The sequence below is a fragment of the Myxocyprinus asiaticus genome, chromosome 15 (assembly GCF_019703515.2).
Source record: "Myxocyprinus asiaticus isolate MX2 ecotype Aquarium Trade chromosome 15, UBuf_Myxa_2, whole genome shotgun sequence".
In the NCBI taxonomy this organism is placed as follows: domain Eukaryota; kingdom Metazoa; phylum Chordata; class Actinopteri; order Cypriniformes; family Catostomidae; genus Myxocyprinus; species Myxocyprinus asiaticus.
In genome coordinates, this window is record NC_059358.1 from 26,201,515 (window position 1) to 26,221,239 (window position 19,725).

Genomic DNA, 19,725 nt, shown 5'->3' on the forward strand with positions numbered 1-19,725 from the left:
TTACATTGGCTACCTGTTAAATTTAGTATTAATTTAAAAATTCTGTTAACTACGTACAAAGTTTTGAATGGTTTAGCTCCACAGTACTAAAGTGACCTTCTGACACGCTATATTCCATCACATTTATTACGATCACAAAATTCTGGCTTGTTAATAATTCCAAGAATATCAAAATCCACAAAAGGAGGTAGATCCTTTTCATATTGGCTCCTAAACTATGGAATAGTCTCCCTAACACTGTTCGGGATGCAGACACACTCACTCAGTTTAAGTCTAGACTAAAGACTCATCTATTTATCCAGGCATAAACCTAATTCATCCTTCAGCTCACAATTAGGCAGCTTTAGTTAGGTCTGCCGGAACCAGAAACATCTATCATGATCTATCATTTTGCATAAAATGGAATGGCATCTACACCCAATATTATTCTACTTGTTTCCATGTCTCAACCACGGGATTCGTATATTACCAGAGCCAGGACTCCACTGCTACGTGTCGCTGAGTGATGATGACAAACTACAGCCGGTGCTAAGTCTTTTGACTTCAGAGGATGAACTAGTGCCAACTCCAACTGTAAGACATCGGATACTTCATATGCCACTGCCTGAACCTTGGATTTAGGATGGACCCCACCGAACCTCACCTAAATGACCTGCTGGTTAAACTGCGATGCACCTCATTGATCTCTGCCTGCATTACCTTTGTCTATTGATGGACTACACTCTTGAAATGGAATACATAGACTATCATTTAATTGCCATCAAAAGCCTTCATCAGCCAACTAACAAAGGACAATGCATCTATGTGAACTTCTGCAGTTAATCCAGGACTTCAAAGACATTAGTCATTAATCTTAAAGTTCATAAAAAGTCTTTTTTTGAACACTGGACCTTAACGCTTACTTAATTTACACATTTTAAACCATGACGTGCACTGCACACAAATAACTAATATTGGCATTATATTCATGTTGTTTAGCCAGAGGGGAACTGGCCCCCACAGTGAGCCTGGTTTCTCCCAAGGTTATTTTTCTCCATTAACCAACATCTTATGGAGTTTTGTGTTCCTTGCCACAGTCGCCTTCAGCTTGCTCACAGGGGTTCTAAATACAATTATTATTTAATAATTACATTTTTATACACAATTTACAATCATATTTAATCAAACTACACAATGATTACTCTAAGACTTTATAGATATTACAGTTTCATTTTTAGTTAATGCATGTTTTCCTGTAAAGCAGCTTTGAAAGGATGTGTGTTGTGAAAAGTGCTATACAAATAAATATGACTTGATTAAAGTGGATGTTGTCTGAAGTAATATATGTTGCATTTTAGAAGCACTGAATCAAGTCTTTTGGTTTGAATTAGGGGTGGCCAATATACAACCGGTAGAAATTTGGCAACTGGTATACATTTTGGATTATCGTCTGTATCGTGGTTACACAAAACCGCCACCGTGTGGCAAGAAATGTGCACCTCATTCTATTCACACAACATGTATACGGTACACATTCTGTCAGAGAAGTGGAAGAGGAAGGCGGAATGGCTTTATGTGAGACTGAGAGAACTGAAGAAACAGGGTTTTTCAGGTACTGACCATTTTTCGGCAGCCGCCCAAGCTAAATTTCGTCCTGCCATAGCAAATTCAATGCCATTAATCTTGCATTCTAAATATGCTTCTCATCAGACACACGCAGCTCTGTTTCACAGGATTTTCGTGCACACTATCTCTGAAGCATGAAAGTGCCCGTGAGTCCAGCAGGCTTCCAAATTGGGCTCCACAGACACCTGCGCTACTCAACCCGGTTTCTCTCTGTCGCGGCACAAACTTCAAAACATACGTGACCCATTGAATTCTTCTGAGTTTTGAGTTTTTTACCTTAAAGCACTATAGAGGAAGTCATACATCTCAAACAGTGACAGAGTCTGATATTCTAACCAACACTGATGAGGAAAACAGCTAAAACAATGTGTCATGCACAAACATTTATGTGTCCTCTGTCATGCAGATTTTTCTTAATTCTATTCAGATTCACTTAATAATATTCAGTTAGAATGATGTTAGATATTAGAAAACAAACCGTCTTTGCTACAGAGATGACTTAAACTATTAAGAGCCTAATGAAATGTTTTATAATAATAATACTATTCAACAACATCAGACTGAAATGTGAAATGTAGCATTGTAAAGTTGATTACCACTTTTTGAATACCACCAATGTTTATTTATTTATTTATTTTTTACTCTGACTATGTTTGTCAAGTTCCAAATAAAGATAAATTTATTAAGAGGAAGTAGTTTTCAGTTATAAAGTATTTCATTCAATGACCAGATTTTTCAAAAATAGGCATTACAATATGGTTATTTAATATATAACCAAATTTAAAAAAAAATAAAAAATTATTTGTTTTATTTTTTGAAAAATTTTAATATATTGTGAAATATATCGTTATTGTGATATAAAATTAGTGATATCGTGATATAAGATTTTGGTCATATCGCCCACCCCTAGTTTGAATGACACTAAATGTTTTAACACATTTCTAGTTTGAGTCTCCATACTAAGCTTGTTCGGGGGCATTGTCACTGGCAATAATCTGTCATTTAAAGACCCTATGAAACTAGTTCACTAGCGCAGTTTTCTGTTTACATATTTCCTATTGAAACATGGACATACTGCGGGACATATCGAAGGGCTCATCCCTTTTTTAAATAGCCAATAACCTAGTCAAAAGTCACAGCCATGAACCATGTCTAAATTCGCACAAGCCTACAACCTTACAACTCTTGCTATTTCTGCAGTATATACTGTATGCTAGCCTATTTGGAGCACATGATTTGCTTGTCAGATGCTGGTGGGATTAGGGGAGGGAGAATCTCATACTAAAGGGAATTTGATTGGACAAAAATCTGTGTAGTATCAAATATTGATTGTAGTATCAATATATTTGGTCAGTTTTCCCAGAAAAGAAACAGTGTACATTTGTTAATGCATATATCTATTAAATGTTATTATAGTCAGTTTGTAGGAATACACTAGCCTATAGATGGCTTCAGAGCTAATAGATATGGACTAAAAGCCACAAAACAATATACTAATTCATACTGCTATCAATGATAGAAGGCTACATGTGTATCTTTGCAATTATTGCTAACATGAAAACATTCATATGCACATTCAGTATGTGTAGACTTGACATTATGAAAGAGCATGACTCACACTACGGTCATCGTCCTCACTCTTCATGTGGTTTGCAATGAAGCGGACTCCGTCTACAGCCTCCTCGAACCCTGGGCAGGCCTGGGCCAGCAAAGCCTGCGTGAGGACAGTAGGGGGCTGCTGCTTCCCACGAGGCAGAGCAGAACTCTGTAATGTATTCGAACCTCCTTCTCTGGCATCTCTTCCCCCTTCCCTTAACCCGTTTAGTCCATCTTTTGACCCCCCTCCTTCCCCTCCACTTCCACCCAGCTCTGCCCCAAACTGTTTCACTGAGGCTCGGTTCACATAGCAAGTGCACGCCTCATTGTTCTCTTTGCTCCCAGACATGGAGCCGCTCAGGCTCAGCCCTGCCATAAGCCCGGCAGCCAGACCCCCTCGCCCACCGTCCTGCTGTTCATTGGCACATCGTCGTTGGCGTAAACGCTGCCTTTCACTGCTGTTGCGTGGCTGCCGCATGAAGAGCAAAGCAGGGAGCTTGTTGAGGAACACAAGCTTTACCCATGGTGGCATGGTGTGTGTGGTGGGTGACCGATGATGCACGTTCAGCACGCAAACACTCGTCACAATGGAGAATGTCACCAGTACCATGGTGAACATCAGATACTTCCCAACCAGAGGAACATCCAGAGATGTGGGTGGCACAATCTTGGAGATCAGAAGCAGGAACACAGTAAGGGCAAGAAGGACCGAGATACACAGAGTCATCTTTTCCCCACAGTCCGAAGGCAGGTAGAACACCAGGATGGCCAGCGAGGTGATGAGGACACAAGGAATGATGAGATTGATGGTGTAGAAGAGAGGTTTGCGACGGATGATGAAGTCGTAAGTGATGTCTACGTAGGTTGGGTCGGAGGGGTTCTCGTTCCGACGGCCGGGCAGAGCGATGATGTCCCACTCTCCGCTGGGTGTGAAGTCATCCATGCTGGCTACATCTGCTCGCAGAACCAGGTCTACTTCTGTGCGGTCATATGTCCATGAGCGGAAGCTTAGTGTGCAGTTCTGCTGGTCGAATGGGAAGTGCTTCACCTCGATTTTACAGGCACTCTTATAGATCGCTGGTGGCAACCAGAAGACACTGCCATCATAGGAGACGACAGCGTTGGAATAGAAGGAGACCTCGTACATGCCATCAGCACTGATTAGGAAGAAAACAGAGGGGTTATGAACTGATTTCTACATTAATGTACATGAAAATTCTGTCATCATTTACTTACTCTACTGTTAAAAACCTGTATTTCTTTCTTCCATGGAACACAGAAGGAGATGTTAGGCAGAACGTTAACATCAGTCACTTTTATTGCATCTTTTTCCTTACAATCCAAGTGAATGGTGACTGAGGCTGTCAGTCTCTAACATTCTGCCTAACTTCTTTTGTGTTCCATGGAAGAAACAAGTCATACAGCACTTGTTGACAGAATTTACATTTTTGGGTTAACTAACCCTTTAATATACAGAACATGTATGGTTGTGATTCTGGCTCTTAATAGTTCAGGCATATGATACAGACACATCACATTTGTTTGGCATATAATACAGGAAATATCATGAAAATAGAAGAAAATAGTATAGGTCAACTGTTAATAGATTTGACCAATACCGACAACTGGCTGATTTCCAATGTGTTGGCCAATCAACATATACTGTGATGGAAACATTGGATGTACAATTTGTTTTAATATTGCTTTATTTAAATACCTTCCCCCCCCCCAAAACAATACAATTGTTATATTAACAACCATTCAGTAATTATACTAATTAAAGTTGTTTAAACGCACAGAACACAGTAATAGTTATCGGTTCATTTTAAGTCAGACATAAATGACAGTTATGATGATTTGCAGCTTAGTAATTGAGTTAGATATTAATTCAGTAACCACTCTGGTTGATTCAGTGAATGATAACTAAGAACATTTTCCTAACCTGATTTAGGGCCTGTTTGTGTGCATGTGGGTATATGTGTGCCTAGGGTTTAACAATGATAAATAAAGACAAACACATGAGGGAGGGTGGTGTTAATTAGGTTGAAGTTAGAACTTCTTCCACTAGGTGACATGAGAGTGAGAGAGGAGGAACATGCTTTATTTACAGTGAGGTCAGGTAATGCGACACAGGAACAGCACTAATGAGACAAAGATAGATAAGCAGGGATGTTATCTACCCTCAGATGACAGAGTGGACAAGAGATGGAAAGGAATGGGTGATGGAAAGAAAGGATCAGATATGAAAACGAGAGAATATGTGATCGACTGAGAAGATTAAACGTGGGATGGTCTTTGAGACTTACTTGTTGTAAAGAACAACATCAGGTAACCAAATATGTTTGGAGGGAAGGCGGACCTTCTTCATGCCATCAAACTCATCTGGGGTCCATATTAGCCGGTAGTCCTGCCACTCCTGCAGACAACCAATCAGAATGAAGATAGACGATAGAGTGACCAGCTGAAATACACTATAAATCGACAGTATGTCCCATATTTTATGAAAGCTATCACTTCTCACTGACCTGTGAACAGGCAGTGTAACCAATTTTCACATGGTGTTAAGATCATGTTCATCCGTCACACACACAACTGCTCTCTGTGTATCAGTGTATTTAGTGTATGTATTAATGGTCTGTCACATTTCATTACTATCTGAAATGTCTTAATAAACCAGATTAGCAAATTAGAAATAATTACTTGAGCCCATAAATGCTGAGTGATTGTACCACAACTGAGAGCTGTCAAAAGTCAAAGCCTTACTAATGCTGGTCTTACAGTAATACATACAAAAAGAGTGATGAATTTCTAATGAAGGTAATTTAACACACTTCCTGTTGGGTTTTGACCAGACTGTGACCATTAATGTAATTACACTGTAGCCCTTTACTCTGAAACTACATACAAACACACTCGCACATGTTTGTTTATCTATCACGGTGGGGACGTAGCCTTAACCCTTTGACTTTTGATTTTATACTGAGCTCATGATATTTTCAATTACCTGACCCACACAAACACCTTTCTACATTCTTAAATTTTCATTAAGACATTATTTAGTACTGTATATTTACACCAATCAGTCACAACATTAAAACCACATGCCTAATATTGTGTAGGTCTCTCTCGTGCCACCAAAACAGCACCAACCCGCATTCTGAGATGCTATTCTTCTCGCCACAATTGTAGAACGGTCATCAGAGTTACCGTAGACTTTGTCAGTTTGAACCAGTCTGGCCATTCTCTGTTGACTTCTCTTATCAACAAGGCGTTTCCATCTGCAGAACTGCTACTCACTGGATGTTTTTTGTTTTTGGCACCATTCTGAGTAAATTCTGTTGACTGCTGTGTGTGAAAATCCCAGGAGATTAGCAGTTATAGAAACACTCAAACCAGCCCATCTGGCACCAACAATCATCCATGCGAATATCTAATCAGCCAATCGTGTGGCAGCAGTGCAGTGCATATAATCATGCAGATACGAGTCAGGAGCTTCAGTTAATGTTCAAACAACCATCATAATGGGGAAAAATGTGATCTCAGTGATTTGGACCGTGGCATGATTGTTGGTGCCAGACAGGCTGGTTTGAGTATTTCTGTAACTGCTGATCTCCTGGGATTTTCACACATAACAGTTTCTAGAGTTTACTCTGAATGGTGACAAAAACAAAAAACCATCCAGTGAACAGCAGTTCTGTGGACGGAAACACCTTGTTGATGGAAAGGTCAACAGTGAATGGCCAGACTGGTTTGAACTGAAAAAGTCTACAGTACAAACTGATAATTACAAGGGTATAAATGCAATAAATTATGCTATAAATGTGGTTTACATTTCTCTGTGTGTGTGTGTGTGTGTGGGTTTACTGTATGTGTTTGTGTGTTTTGGTATCTTTGTAGGGACCAATTGTCCCATTTGGAGTGCCCATGAGATAAATTACTTCAAGGGACTAAATTATGTCCTAATAAAAATCTAATGCAAAGGAAGGTAATGTAAGCATGTACTGACCTGCGTGAGCCAGACGTTAGTAGTCATGATCTGTTCTCGCTCATGCTGTACACAAAAACAGAGAAAGTGAGAAATCAACCAAAATGCATAATAAATAAAATTCAATCATATAAGATTAATAGCACTGCAAACTGCAATGTTCACAATCACAATATAACAGAATGCACACCGTATACTAATGTATTAATATATAAAAAAGCAATACATCAGTAACACTTTACAAAAAGGTTTTATTTGGTAACATTAGTAAATACATTAGGTATCATGAACAAACATTGAACATTATCTTTTTACAGTTCATAATGCAAAAACGAATGTTAACGTAATGTTTATTGTTAAAAATGTATTAGTATTTATTAAAATGAATATTAACCAAGAGTTATACACTATGTGCTGTAAAAGTATTTGTAGAGCCGAGGAGGGCGGGGCCAGGCTGGAATGAGACACACCTGGTCCCCAATCAGCCTGATGGGGCGCGCGAGGGATAAAGGCGGCCGGGGACGACAGTTCGAGAGAGAGAGAATTGCAGGCAGCTGTACTGTGTGGTTTTTGGTTGTGTGTTTGTTTAAGTTGTTTATTAAATTATTATTTAAGTTGTCAAGCCGGTTCTTGCCTCCTCCTTTCCACTGAACCCCCTTACAGTATTGTTTATGTTATATGTACTACTATGATATATAATATAGTTTGATATTGATGTGTCATGAATTCTAAAGATTTTTTATCATTGTTCACTATTTGATTGTTTAAAATGTCTTGTTATTGACCAAAGAGCTACATTTTTTAGCATAATGGTTCTTTATATTTCTTTTATGGATCAAGGATGTTAAAAAGCAAGGCAAGCTAGCCCTCCAGAGACGAATTACACAGGAATGACGCTGCTTTTCTCCAGCTTTCAACCCAGGTAAGTGAGCTGTTGATTTACAGTGCATTACAGGCATAAAGGAAGCATGTAATTGGCTGACAGCTGAGGCGTGAGTATAGAATGATGATTGGTTAGTAACCACGGGTAATTATCTGCACCTGTGGGAATAAAGACGGCTATTTCCTGTTGTCCATACTTGCTTCCTACAGTGTACTGACAAGCTCCTTCTCTTGCCAAGTTGACAAAAACATGCTGAAAAAGAGGCTGAGAAATTGCCCCTGAGCCTAACTGCATTATGTCACAACTCCATTTTAAGGCTAAGACTTACTCAGCTAAGATGTATAATAACACATTGAAGACTAGCCAAATTTGAAGAGAGAAGAGATGTTGAAAAGACAAGAGGGTGTCATTTAAATGCTCTGGCTCTGTCACTGCTGCCATATTGGTTTAAGATACTCTGCAAGATACATTTTGTTTTTTGAAAATGTACAGTAATTTCAAATCAGATGATTGCAACACGCTCCAAAAAAGTTGAGAAAGGGGCAATTTAAGACAATAAAAATTTGACGAGTTAAAATAACAAGGTGATGTGAAACCGGAGACGTTAAACAGGTGAGGCAATCGTGTCATAGTATATAAGGAGGCTCCAAAAACAGCCTAGTCCTTCAAGAGCAAGGATCATTCAAGATTTGTCAATTTGCCAACAGATTCTTCAGCAAATAATCCAGCACTTTGAGAACAATGTTCCCCAAAGAGAAATTGGAAAGATTTTGGGCATTTCACCCTCTAAAGTGTACAATATTGTTAAAAGATTCAAGGAATATGCACTTTACGCACTTTATCTCAGTGCGTAAAGGGCAAGACGAAAACCATTTCTGAATGCGCATAATCTCTGATCCCTCAGACGTCACTGACTTAAAAAAACATCATTCATCTGTAATGGATATCATGAACATGGGCTTGGTATAACTTTAGTAAACCTTTGTTAGTCAACACCACTCGCCGCTGCATCCACAGATGCAAGATAAGACTTTACTATGCAAAGCAGAAGCCCTACATCAACACTGTCCAGAAGCTCTGCCAACTTCTCTGGGCTCGGTCTCATCTTAGATGAAAAGTAGAACAGTGGAACTGTGTTTTTTGGTCTGAAGAGTCCACATTTCAAATAGTTTTTGAAAAACGCAGCCCTCGTGTTCTCCAGGCCAAAGAGGAAAAGGGCCATCCAAGCTGTTATCAGCATCAGGTCCAAAAGCCAGTGTCTGTATGGGCCAGGGGTGTGTCAGTGCCCATGGCATGGGTAACTTGCACATCTGTGAGAACACCATGAATGCAGACAGATATGTAAAAATTTTGGAGCAACACATACTGCCATCCAGCACCGTCTTTCCCAGGGACATCCCTGCATTTTCCAGCAGGACAACTTCAAACCACGTACTGCCCGGTTACAAGTGCATGGCTGTGTGAGCAGAGAGTGTGGGTGCTAGATTGGCCTGCCTGCAGTCCTGAACATCTCCAATTGAGAATGTGTGGCGCATTATGAAGCACGCTATACGGCAACAAAGACCCCGTACAATTATGCAGCTAAAGACTTACATAATGGATTAATGGGGGAAAATTCCACTTTCTAAACTTAACAAACTTGTGTCTTCAGTGCCTAAATGTTTAATAAGTGTTATTAGAAGAAATGGTGATGTTACACAGTGGTAAACACTCAACTGACCCAACTTTTTTGGAGCATGTTGCAATCATTTGATTTGAAATTACTGTACATTTATAATTAAATTCACAAGGAAAAACATCATATAATGTGTAGTTGTAGTGCTTTCAATATAGAAAAGGGTGACTATCATTTACAAATCATCCCTTTTTGTTTGAATTAGCATTTTTCATACTGTCCCAACTTTTTCGGAATTGGGGTTGTATAAAAGATCAATAATATATTTATAAATTAACATTAATCAAGATTAATAAATGCTGAAAAAATATTGTTTGTTTTTGTTAATAGTGCTTTATGCATGAATTAATGTTAGTGTATTGAACCATGTAGTGTTACCACTCTAAACATTGTAAATGTCACCAGTCATACTCAACCCGCCCGAGTGGGATTCGAACCGGCGATCCACGACATGGGAGCCGGACACACTAGCAGGGAGGCTTTAAAAGCCATGGCCTCTAGCCTCGGTCGCTAGTGTGTCTCTTAAATCCAGGAGAGTGAGGTTTACACACTGCACAGCTATCACATACCAGCTGGCAACCATTACAAAAACATTGTATTAATGAATGAAAAAGCACTCACTACACTGATGAGCTGGGCCAGTGAAACCATCAGTTGCACTGTCACTAGTTCTGACCCATTGGTGGCTGGCCGGATCAGTTTGTTGTAGTGAGCTGGATTAAGAAGGTGCTCCACCAGTCTCTCTTCTGTATCTGCCCCATGACTGCCTGTAAGAGATAGATCAATATGCATACCTAACATTTAAAAAGAATCAGATTTTCATATTTCCATGTGGTATCAGTTTAGCAGTTTTGTTTAAACCTAAGACACAGCTGCAAAACACAGAAACACTAAAAAAGCAGAATATTGATGGAGGACTGCTGCATCTCTGGACAACAGCTTGGATTTATAAAATAATTAATTCTGTTCATTTGTTTTCATATAACAAAATTTAAGAAGGTGAACTTTACATGGCAACCACAGAAACAGGAAAAAAAAAAAAATAGTAGTATGTAAACCATAAACCAGTGGTTTTCAAACATGTTCTTGGAGACACACATCTCTGCACATTCTTAATGTCACCCTTATTTAACACAACTGATTGAAATCATTAGCTCATTAGTAAAGGCTCCATGACCTGATCTGGGTGTTTCAGATAAAGGGGACTTACAAAATATGCAGAGCTGTGGGTCCCCAGGAGCAGGATTGAAAACCCCTGGTCTAAAGTGGTTGTTAAAGACTAGAAAATGAAAAGACGTGCTTCACAACCTCTGATGAAGCTTTATGGAGGAGCAAAACCGCCTAAATGAAAAATAAATAAATCAATCAATTTCCAAATAAATGTAAAAAATGAAAACATTTGTACATATAAATAAATGTATTTTCAATTGTGACATAAATGAGTATTTATAATTTTATTTCCTTATTTATTCTTTTATTTATTTATTTCCATATTTATTTCCACATGTATGTATTTCCTCATTTATGTATTTATTTTACAATTTACATCCACACACATCTGTGGCTATATTTGAAGTCTATAGACTCGCATTTCCTTTTGTCAACCACAAGATATCACTGTGGCCTCCAAGCTTCACTCTGAAGCACTCAGCTCAATTGCTATGTCTGAAGGAGAAAACATGCCCCTTCATTAGCATACAGAAAGAAATTTGGAAATATATAAATGTGGAAATAAATAAATGTGGAAATATATAATATAATAATAACATGTATAAATAAATAGATTTGGAAATAATTAAATGCATAAATAATGAGGAAATACATACATTTGGATGTGTAAATAAATAAATACAATAATACATATCTTTTTTTTCACAATTATATGCAAATATTTGTATTTATTTATTTTTAATTTTGGCAGTTTTGGTCTTCTATAGAAGCTGACTGCTGTGTATGGATTGATGCATGTTTTTCTCAGGCATTTTATGCGGTCAAGCATTTATTTATTTAAAAAGGAAGAAATTATCATGTTTTATTTTGGTTAGGAAAAGCACAGTCCCGTATTTCAGGGATATTTTCCAGAAGTACAAATAAAATGACATTACGTGAACGGATTGTCTATCCTTTTAATTAAAGAGAATAATACTGTGTATCTTTTCAATTACCAGTTCTCAATTTCTTCAAATATAATCAAGTTTAATATTTTCTGCATAATTAATCAGCACAGCTAAATACATTTTATAATTATGTATGATGGCAAAGTAAATGCAACAGACACACCTACATCACTTGAACTGACAGAAAACACTGTAAACTGTAATGAAAACTAATCTGAACTACTAATTATTTAAGGGGGGTTGTCCCGACTTTTTGTCATCTGGTCACCCTAAGTGAGGCGAGCAACATGCACTACAGCTAATGTATGTGTGCTTGTCAAGGTATTTTCATGTTAATTATGCACGTTTGGGGTAATGGAACATTAAACATGGCTAGCTGGCCTGTAACATCACAATATTTGAATGAACATTTCCTACTAACTTGTTAACTTGTGTGACCCAAGACGAAAAGGGGTAATGGGTAACATGATTATTACACTTACTGGCTAAGAGATCATGGTTTGTATAGAAACAGCAACAAGGTCTATCTGTTTTATTTTTATTATCCATGTGCTCTAAATTTTCTTAGGTAGCATCCATTAGCATACTGTTCATACAACTGCCTTTAAATATTCTCTAAACCTTTAAAACTAACAAAAATAAAGCCTTGCATTTCATAAAGGCAGCAATTAAAATGTTTAAATAAGTGTTCATTGCACAGATATAACAAGGCATAACCATGTTTTAAATAGCATACTACTTTTTGTTAGTGTAAATTACAGATGTAATTAAAATGATTAAACTAATTATATTTCTTTTTTTAGAGGTCTGCATGGAAGTATTGTAGTTCCATTTTTGTAAGCATTCATACTTTCTACTTTCATCTTAAGGCTATTTTCTGTTCAAACATGCTGTAAGATGTAGATTGAGGTCGTGTGGCTGTGTAAGGTTTGCCAATGGAAGGCAACTTCAAAGGGAGCTCTTTTGAAACACTATAGATTACAGCATGGACCATTTACACACAGCCATACTATACCTTGTCCACATTCCAGCTGTCCGTGCTCTTTTAAAAGTCATGGTGCCCTTCGCACACATTTGAGCAGATTTCATTTGGCTTTGGAAACTTTGGAGCCAGGGGCAGTGCTTTCTTTTAGTTCTTTCTTCAGAAAGGAACTATTTAGGTCAACATCTCAGGAATTACGAAACAGCAGAATGTGTATTTTCTGAGTGTGATTTTAAGACAAATATTTATGGAATGTTTGTGCCACACAAAAGTAGAAAGCACAAACCTCACTCTCCCAATGAGTTGTTCTGTTTGACATCCTTCAGGTAGGTCATCAAACACCAACTCTATTTCCTTGCATGATGAAATACTTAATTTTTTATGTCCTCTAACACCATTACACATGATGACACATGCCTGCATTAATATCTGATTCTATTTTTGTTTTTCAGATAAATTAAGAATTTAAGAGAATCACTATTGTGCATCTGGAACCAACATTTATGAAAATTTTGGATCTTTACGCACCAAAGCTCATCTGCATTTTCTCCTCCAAAGGCGGAGCACTTGGACAGACATTGAAAAGGCACTTGGCTGTCACTGGTATTTTCAAAACATGTTATCTATAATCAGTTTCAGTATAATTGATGCTTCTCATCGGTTTCAAACTTTTGTCACTTCAGGACCCAGGTAGAAGCATTGACCAGACCAGACAGGTTATAATCTGTTGCTTGGTAAATTACCTTGGAGAGGAAGAGAAAGATCTCTTCCAAAAGTATGATGTAAGTACTTGAAACTATTGTGAACATTTATGATGTTTTGAAAAAAAATGCATTAGTACTTTTGTCTATTTATTAAAAAAAAATACTCAGCCTCATGTCTTTCCAAACCAGGACAAGTTTCTCTCTGTGAAACACAAAAGGAGGTGATAGGTGCAATACACTAGTAATAGTTTTGGACTAGGTGTTCATTGTTACAGCCTGGTAACTTTTAACAAAACTTTATCTGATGAACTGAATTTTGTGCACCCACTTCTCATAACAGTTGCATTGCAGACAGCCAGTCAGAATGGATTTTATGGATGTAGCTGAAGAGTCACAATGTTTAAACTTTTAGGAGAAATCAGCTAAATATGGTTTACTAATAGTTGTCTCAGAATATTAAAATGAGATACAAGAGTATTTTAACATAAAAAAATACATGCATCACTTTTTAAAATGCTGACATGCTAGAGATACTTGCAACATGAGAAGTATCAAATGCTTGTGTGTTTGTGTTCTAGAGGGCTCTAATGCAGATGTTCAGCAAGAACTCCTGCAGCACTTAATTACTGTCAGCACAAGGGGTGAGCAGGAGGATTTTGGCATCATCTTGGAGGGGGTACAAGTCATGACTGGGCTGGAAAATATGGCTAAAGCCTGTGCGGTTCTTCTGGGATTCACATATGCCCTAAACCTCAGCTATCCCAAACAACTGAGGTATACATTTGAGGCCTTTCAGAAGATCTTATTAGAACTGGATGTGTGCAAGTTATCCACCAAGATTGCAAGCACTTAAAAACAAACTACTTTTTTTGGTTCTGCAAGCAAAGCCTTTTCTTTGTTTTTCTGGGCCAGGTTTTGGTCCAGACTGCACTGAATAGAGGGATATGTTCTTAAAGTTCAACAATAATACAAGCTTATAGTAAGCATAACTGTCATTGGTTTTGCAAGACAAGTTGTTTGTTTATTACCATAATTACCAAATTACCATTTTTCTTCACAAAAACAAATCTTTTAGAGACATGTTTTTGGAGAATGTTATAAGTTTATCAGCAAGTGTGATATATAGTCCAGTCCAGTTAGCCAAGTGTCATGTATGGCATTTTTGTTTTTGGAAAGCATTTAAAGGTTTGAGATTTTACCTTGTCTTTAATGTCTAGCAGCTTTATATCATGGATGTGTTCTTTTTGAAAAGTTATTTTAGGATATGTTTTATAGCCTAACGGAATAGTTCCCCCAAAAATGAAAATTCTCTCATAATTTACTCACATGTGTGCTTTTCCAGATCTATATGACTTTCAATCTTCTGCAGAACACATACAAATCACAGATCTCACCTCTGTAGGTCCATAGAATGCAAATAAATCATGCAAGGCACAAATAAGCACAGAAACATCATAAAAGTAATCCATAAGACTCTAGTGGTTTAATCCATAAAAACATTTTAAAATTACACTCCCGTATTTAATACCTTTTAAATATGATGAATTCATAAAAAAATATTTCTGAAGCTATCTAATCGGTTTTGGGTAAGAACAGACTAACATAAAACTCCTTGCTCATGATTGCCAAAGATACTGCTGATGTCATGATTCATATAAAAATTATATTTAGGTATTTTCACACCCCAAACTGATTGGATTACTTAAGACATGAATTAAACTAGAGTCATATGGATTAATTTTAGGCTGTCTTTGTGCTTTTAGAATCTTCAAAGTTTGGTTCACCTATCACTTAAGGACTTACAGAGCTAAAGTTTTCTTAAAATCTTTTTTTTTATTCTGCAGAAGAAAGTCAGTCATAAACATCTGGGATTGTATGAGGGTGAGTCAATGATGAGAGATGTTTCATTTTTGGGCAAACTATTCCTTTTAGAGCAGGCTTGTCATAATAAGACTTTGACTACAGCACAAATTTGACAGTAAGTTGACCTTTGTAAACTTGACCTTAATTTTGTTTTTCATTAAATGGTGCTTTTATTTGTGTATTTTAATTAAACTATATATATATATATATATATATATATATATATATATATTTTTTTTTTTTTTTTTTTTTTTTCTCAAACAGTTTGTTTAGTGTAATGTACACTGCTTACTGTTTGATAGAATAAATACAGCACTTAACCGTAGGGGTGTGTGTGTTTGGGTTTTATATCTTGTTGGGTTATTGTACAAGTTATTGATCTGCCTAAATATATCTAAATTCATATTTAAATGCTTTGAGTGGGAATAATATTTAAAATATAAACTGATAAAGCATTCAAAAAAATGCATCATGTAAAAAGGTGGTAAAATGGCACTTTTATCATTTTTAAGTTGATAAAAATGAATAAATTAGCTTAATATCATTAGAAGAATAAAGCATGTTAGATTTAATTAATGTGATTTCATTTTTAAAAACAAGGCTAATTTGGGTGACTTCACATAATTTCTTTTTTTAAGAGATTTCATTTAAAAAATAAGGAGTAAATACTAACTAATTTGGGTGATTTCACATGATTTATTTAAAGAAATGTAAAAAATAAAAATAAATAAAAAACAAGGATTAAATACTAACTAATTTGGGTGATTTCACAAGATTTATTTAAGGAAATTTCATTTAAAAAATCTGAAAAGTTCTTACAAATATTATGTGTAATATTGTTACCATAATTTGTTTAAAAGTAGTTATCACAATACATTTTACATCCATCAGTTCATACTTATAAAACCCATGATGCATGCTTACTGCAATCGACTAATAGCACCTAAGAGTCAATCCAGTGGAATGGCTTTATTCATCAAATCAAGTAAAAGCTGCTTTAATTTTCACTTCAGTCTGTGTATTAGTAATAAAATGACACAAGACCTCATGTATTTGCATTCCTTGCTAAACTACTACTTATTAGAATGAATGCAACATTTGTGAACACAAAAAAGTGGCATATTTGTAACATTCACTATACATACGATGCAATAAAGTTATGTCCCTTATATAGCTCATAACACACACACACACACACACATACAGTATACTGTATATAATTCATCATAATTTCCATTTGCTAGACCACACACACTGATTGTCCTCTGCACTGACAGGTAATGTAGCATATTGAGATTGTCTTGTTGCTTTCTCCTTTCTCAGGGTCAGCATAATAAATTCCCTCTGTCTCCCTCACTAACTACTCGTCCATCCCTTTTTCTGTTTCTCTCTGTCTCCTCTCTCTTACTGGCTTGTCCTTGCTTGTTGTGTTCAGTGGACAGGAATAATGGCTTTTCGGAGCAGATCAATGAAGACTCTTATCACACACCATAAACACTACCTCCCTCTCTCTTTCTCTCCTCTGTGCTCATCTCCACCTGCACACCCCTCTAAATCTCTCTGTCTCTATCTAACTGCAGTGTCCTTTTCTGCTCACTTTGCCTTCTTTTATTGCTCCAGTCTTCAAAAAGACCATGAGAGTGTGTTACTTTTGTTATTTGTTGTCTTTATTCATTTATTCATTTTAGTGAATGTGGTGTACTGTGAGTGGGGTCCAAAAGAGTCCACATTAAAAATCTGGGATTCAAAATCTAATTTAAACCTGGAAATAATAAGAAAGTTTTAGGTTTTTGAAAAATGTAGAACAAAAAATGTTAATACAGTAACACTTTAGTTCAGGGATCAGAAATTAGACAGTAATTTATGACTAATAATTACACTAGTTACAGACTTGTTTTGCATTATAAAGTATTTTTTAAGCCTTTATTGGCTTATTTCTTGTTCTTGGTTTATAGCCCCTTTATATTTGCTTTTGTCATAACATTTAATTTCTTAGCTAAAAACAAAACATATCAGTAGCTAGTATGATGATTCAAAATACATCCTTTATAGGTTCTCAGTGTGAATGTGCAGCTTATAAGAATCAAATACATGTAGAATGCATATAGTATTTCAACAAAGCAGGGAAAGTTAGGGTTAGGTTTAGGGGTAGGGGTTGGTGTAGGCTGTTTGTGGGACTCTAAATAAACATGCTGCAGTGATGCCCCTATAATGTATGGTAGTATTTAATTAGGGGTGGAAATAGCACCTAACAAGAGGATGCTTTTTGTTGCTATTTACACTAAGCATGAACAGTCTCCGCCTTCTATATTTATTTTATACTTTAAAGTTGCACATTCACATAGCGTAAGTAGAACCTATAAAGGATTTAATTTGCACCTTACTAGCTATTGGTATCTTTTGTTTTTACCTAATAAGTTATTTTTTTAGGAAGAAACAAATGTAAAGAGGCTATAAAGCAAGGGTGAGAAATCAACAAACAAAGGCCTAACAAATAACTTATAATTCCAAACAAGTCCATAACTAGTCTCTTACAAGTCCAATTATTAGTCATTAATGACTGTCTAATTTCTGATCCCTAAAATAAAGTGTTACTGTTAATACATAATACATAAAATGAATAATAAACACTTAAGATTCTGCAATATTTAGGTCACTAATCAAATAAACACATTTGTGACACTGACCATGATAACTCCTTTGTACAAGAGGTCAGATTTCTTTGCTTCCATTAATGAATGCAAGATGCTCTTTTCTCAAATCATGCAGAGGAAACATGGTTCAGGTTTTGCACAGCTCAAGTACATGCTGGCATTAAAGAAAATTCTGAAATTCATGTTCATTTTTAATGCAACTATTCACTTAAATTGTTGCGCTGATTACATAATTTGTAATATTTTAATATGTAATTAGACGAATGCAAAATGTAAGTATTTTCACTTCTGATCTCAGAGTCAGACTTTTAGACCCCACTGTCTATTTGCTTTGTGGATAGAGTATAGTGAACAACTTGTGAGCACATCCAAAACAAACAGTAGAGCAAACATAGATGATGTCTCAGTCTTTACCTAAATTTCAGTATAGGAAGCAGATAAAGGTGCTGTAATGACTATTCTTCCATCCATTCACACAGCTTTAACATTCCTCTATCTTTCCTCTCCATTCTCTTCTCTCTCCTTCAGGCAATCCATCCATTTCCTCTCTCTCTTCTTTAAGAAAATGTTGTGTGGGGTTGTTTTCAGGCAGAAGGTATTTTAATAAATCAGCATGTTTTCTCTCCCTCGTCCACTCTTCCTCTTTGATCCTCTCTCTCAGGCTCTCTGCATGATTGTTGTGTTATATAAAAACAGGCAGTGGGATTGAGTCTTTCTCAGCTCTCTATAAGTGCATTTGCATTTCCTGCTTGCAAATCCTGCAAACTTAATACAACTTGTATCAGTATTTTAGTACTGGACTCTTTTCAAATCACAGACATACTGTGAAATAACCCATAACCCATAAAAGTAGTTTTGTTGGTGTAACCTAATGTATTCTGGTTGATTCAGTGTTAAATAATATTTTTGTCTTGAATAAAATCAGTAAATTTTAGATGAAGCACCACATGAAGCACATTTTTTTTTTCAGTGTATGTAAGCATTCATGCACATACACACACAAACTTTTGATATTTCACATATACACACATGCCTCGGTAGCAGAAAAACTCTTAACCTTCACCCAAAAACAACACAATCCATTGCAATCTTTAAAATAACTGAAAACACACCTCTTCCCGAAGCACTTGACTAGCCAATAACCTTTTATGCTCTTAAATAAATAAATAAACTGGCATTATGTTACTCTGTATTTGCGGAAATTTGGTATGTAGCACTACTTGTATTGTGTTTACTTTTGGATTAATTGCTTCTGCATGTATTATTCTCATTTATAAAATTTCTTTGAATAAAAGGATATGTTAAATGAAAAAGTGTAAATCCACATCGCATATACCATATTTACATTCACTTATGCATGTCTAGACCAATGGTATTTCAGTAAATGAGATAAAACTGAAATATATTAGAATATAATGACAGAAGAACCAAAAAGAGAATATTTTAAGAAATTATATCTCATGCCTACATAAAAAAAAAGCTAATGCATGAGGTGTGGAAAAAGCACACAGTCACATTCTGTATATTCAATGAGTCTATCTATGAATAGCTGATAAATTAGGGATAAAATCCTCAGCACAAAATATGTCCCTCTATGCTGGGTATCACATGTGCTATATTTGTTCACGGCAAGTCTGCAGTACATACTGTTTGACAGAGAA

At 36.3% G+C, this 19,725-nt stretch overlaps 1 protein-coding gene across 1 annotated transcript in view; it reads right to left on the bottom strand.

Annotated features, from left to right (window-relative positions):
• The window catches only part of LOC127452902 (neuronal acetylcholine receptor subunit beta-2-like), a 45,505-nt gene that overhangs the window by 8,602 nt on the left and 17,178 nt on the right, over positions 1–19,725 (bottom strand). The window contains exons 2-5 of the mRNA XM_051718773.1: positions 10,366–10,511; positions 7,208–7,252; positions 5,508–5,617; positions 3,224–4,358 (exon numbers count right to left, since the gene is read on the bottom strand). Of these exons, the coding sequence (XP_051574733.1) occupies positions 3,224–4,358; positions 5,508–5,617; positions 7,208–7,252; positions 10,366–10,511 (1,436 nt within the window). The remainder of the gene's footprint in view (positions 1–3,223; positions 4,359–5,507; positions 5,618–7,207; positions 7,253–10,365; positions 10,512–19,725) is intronic.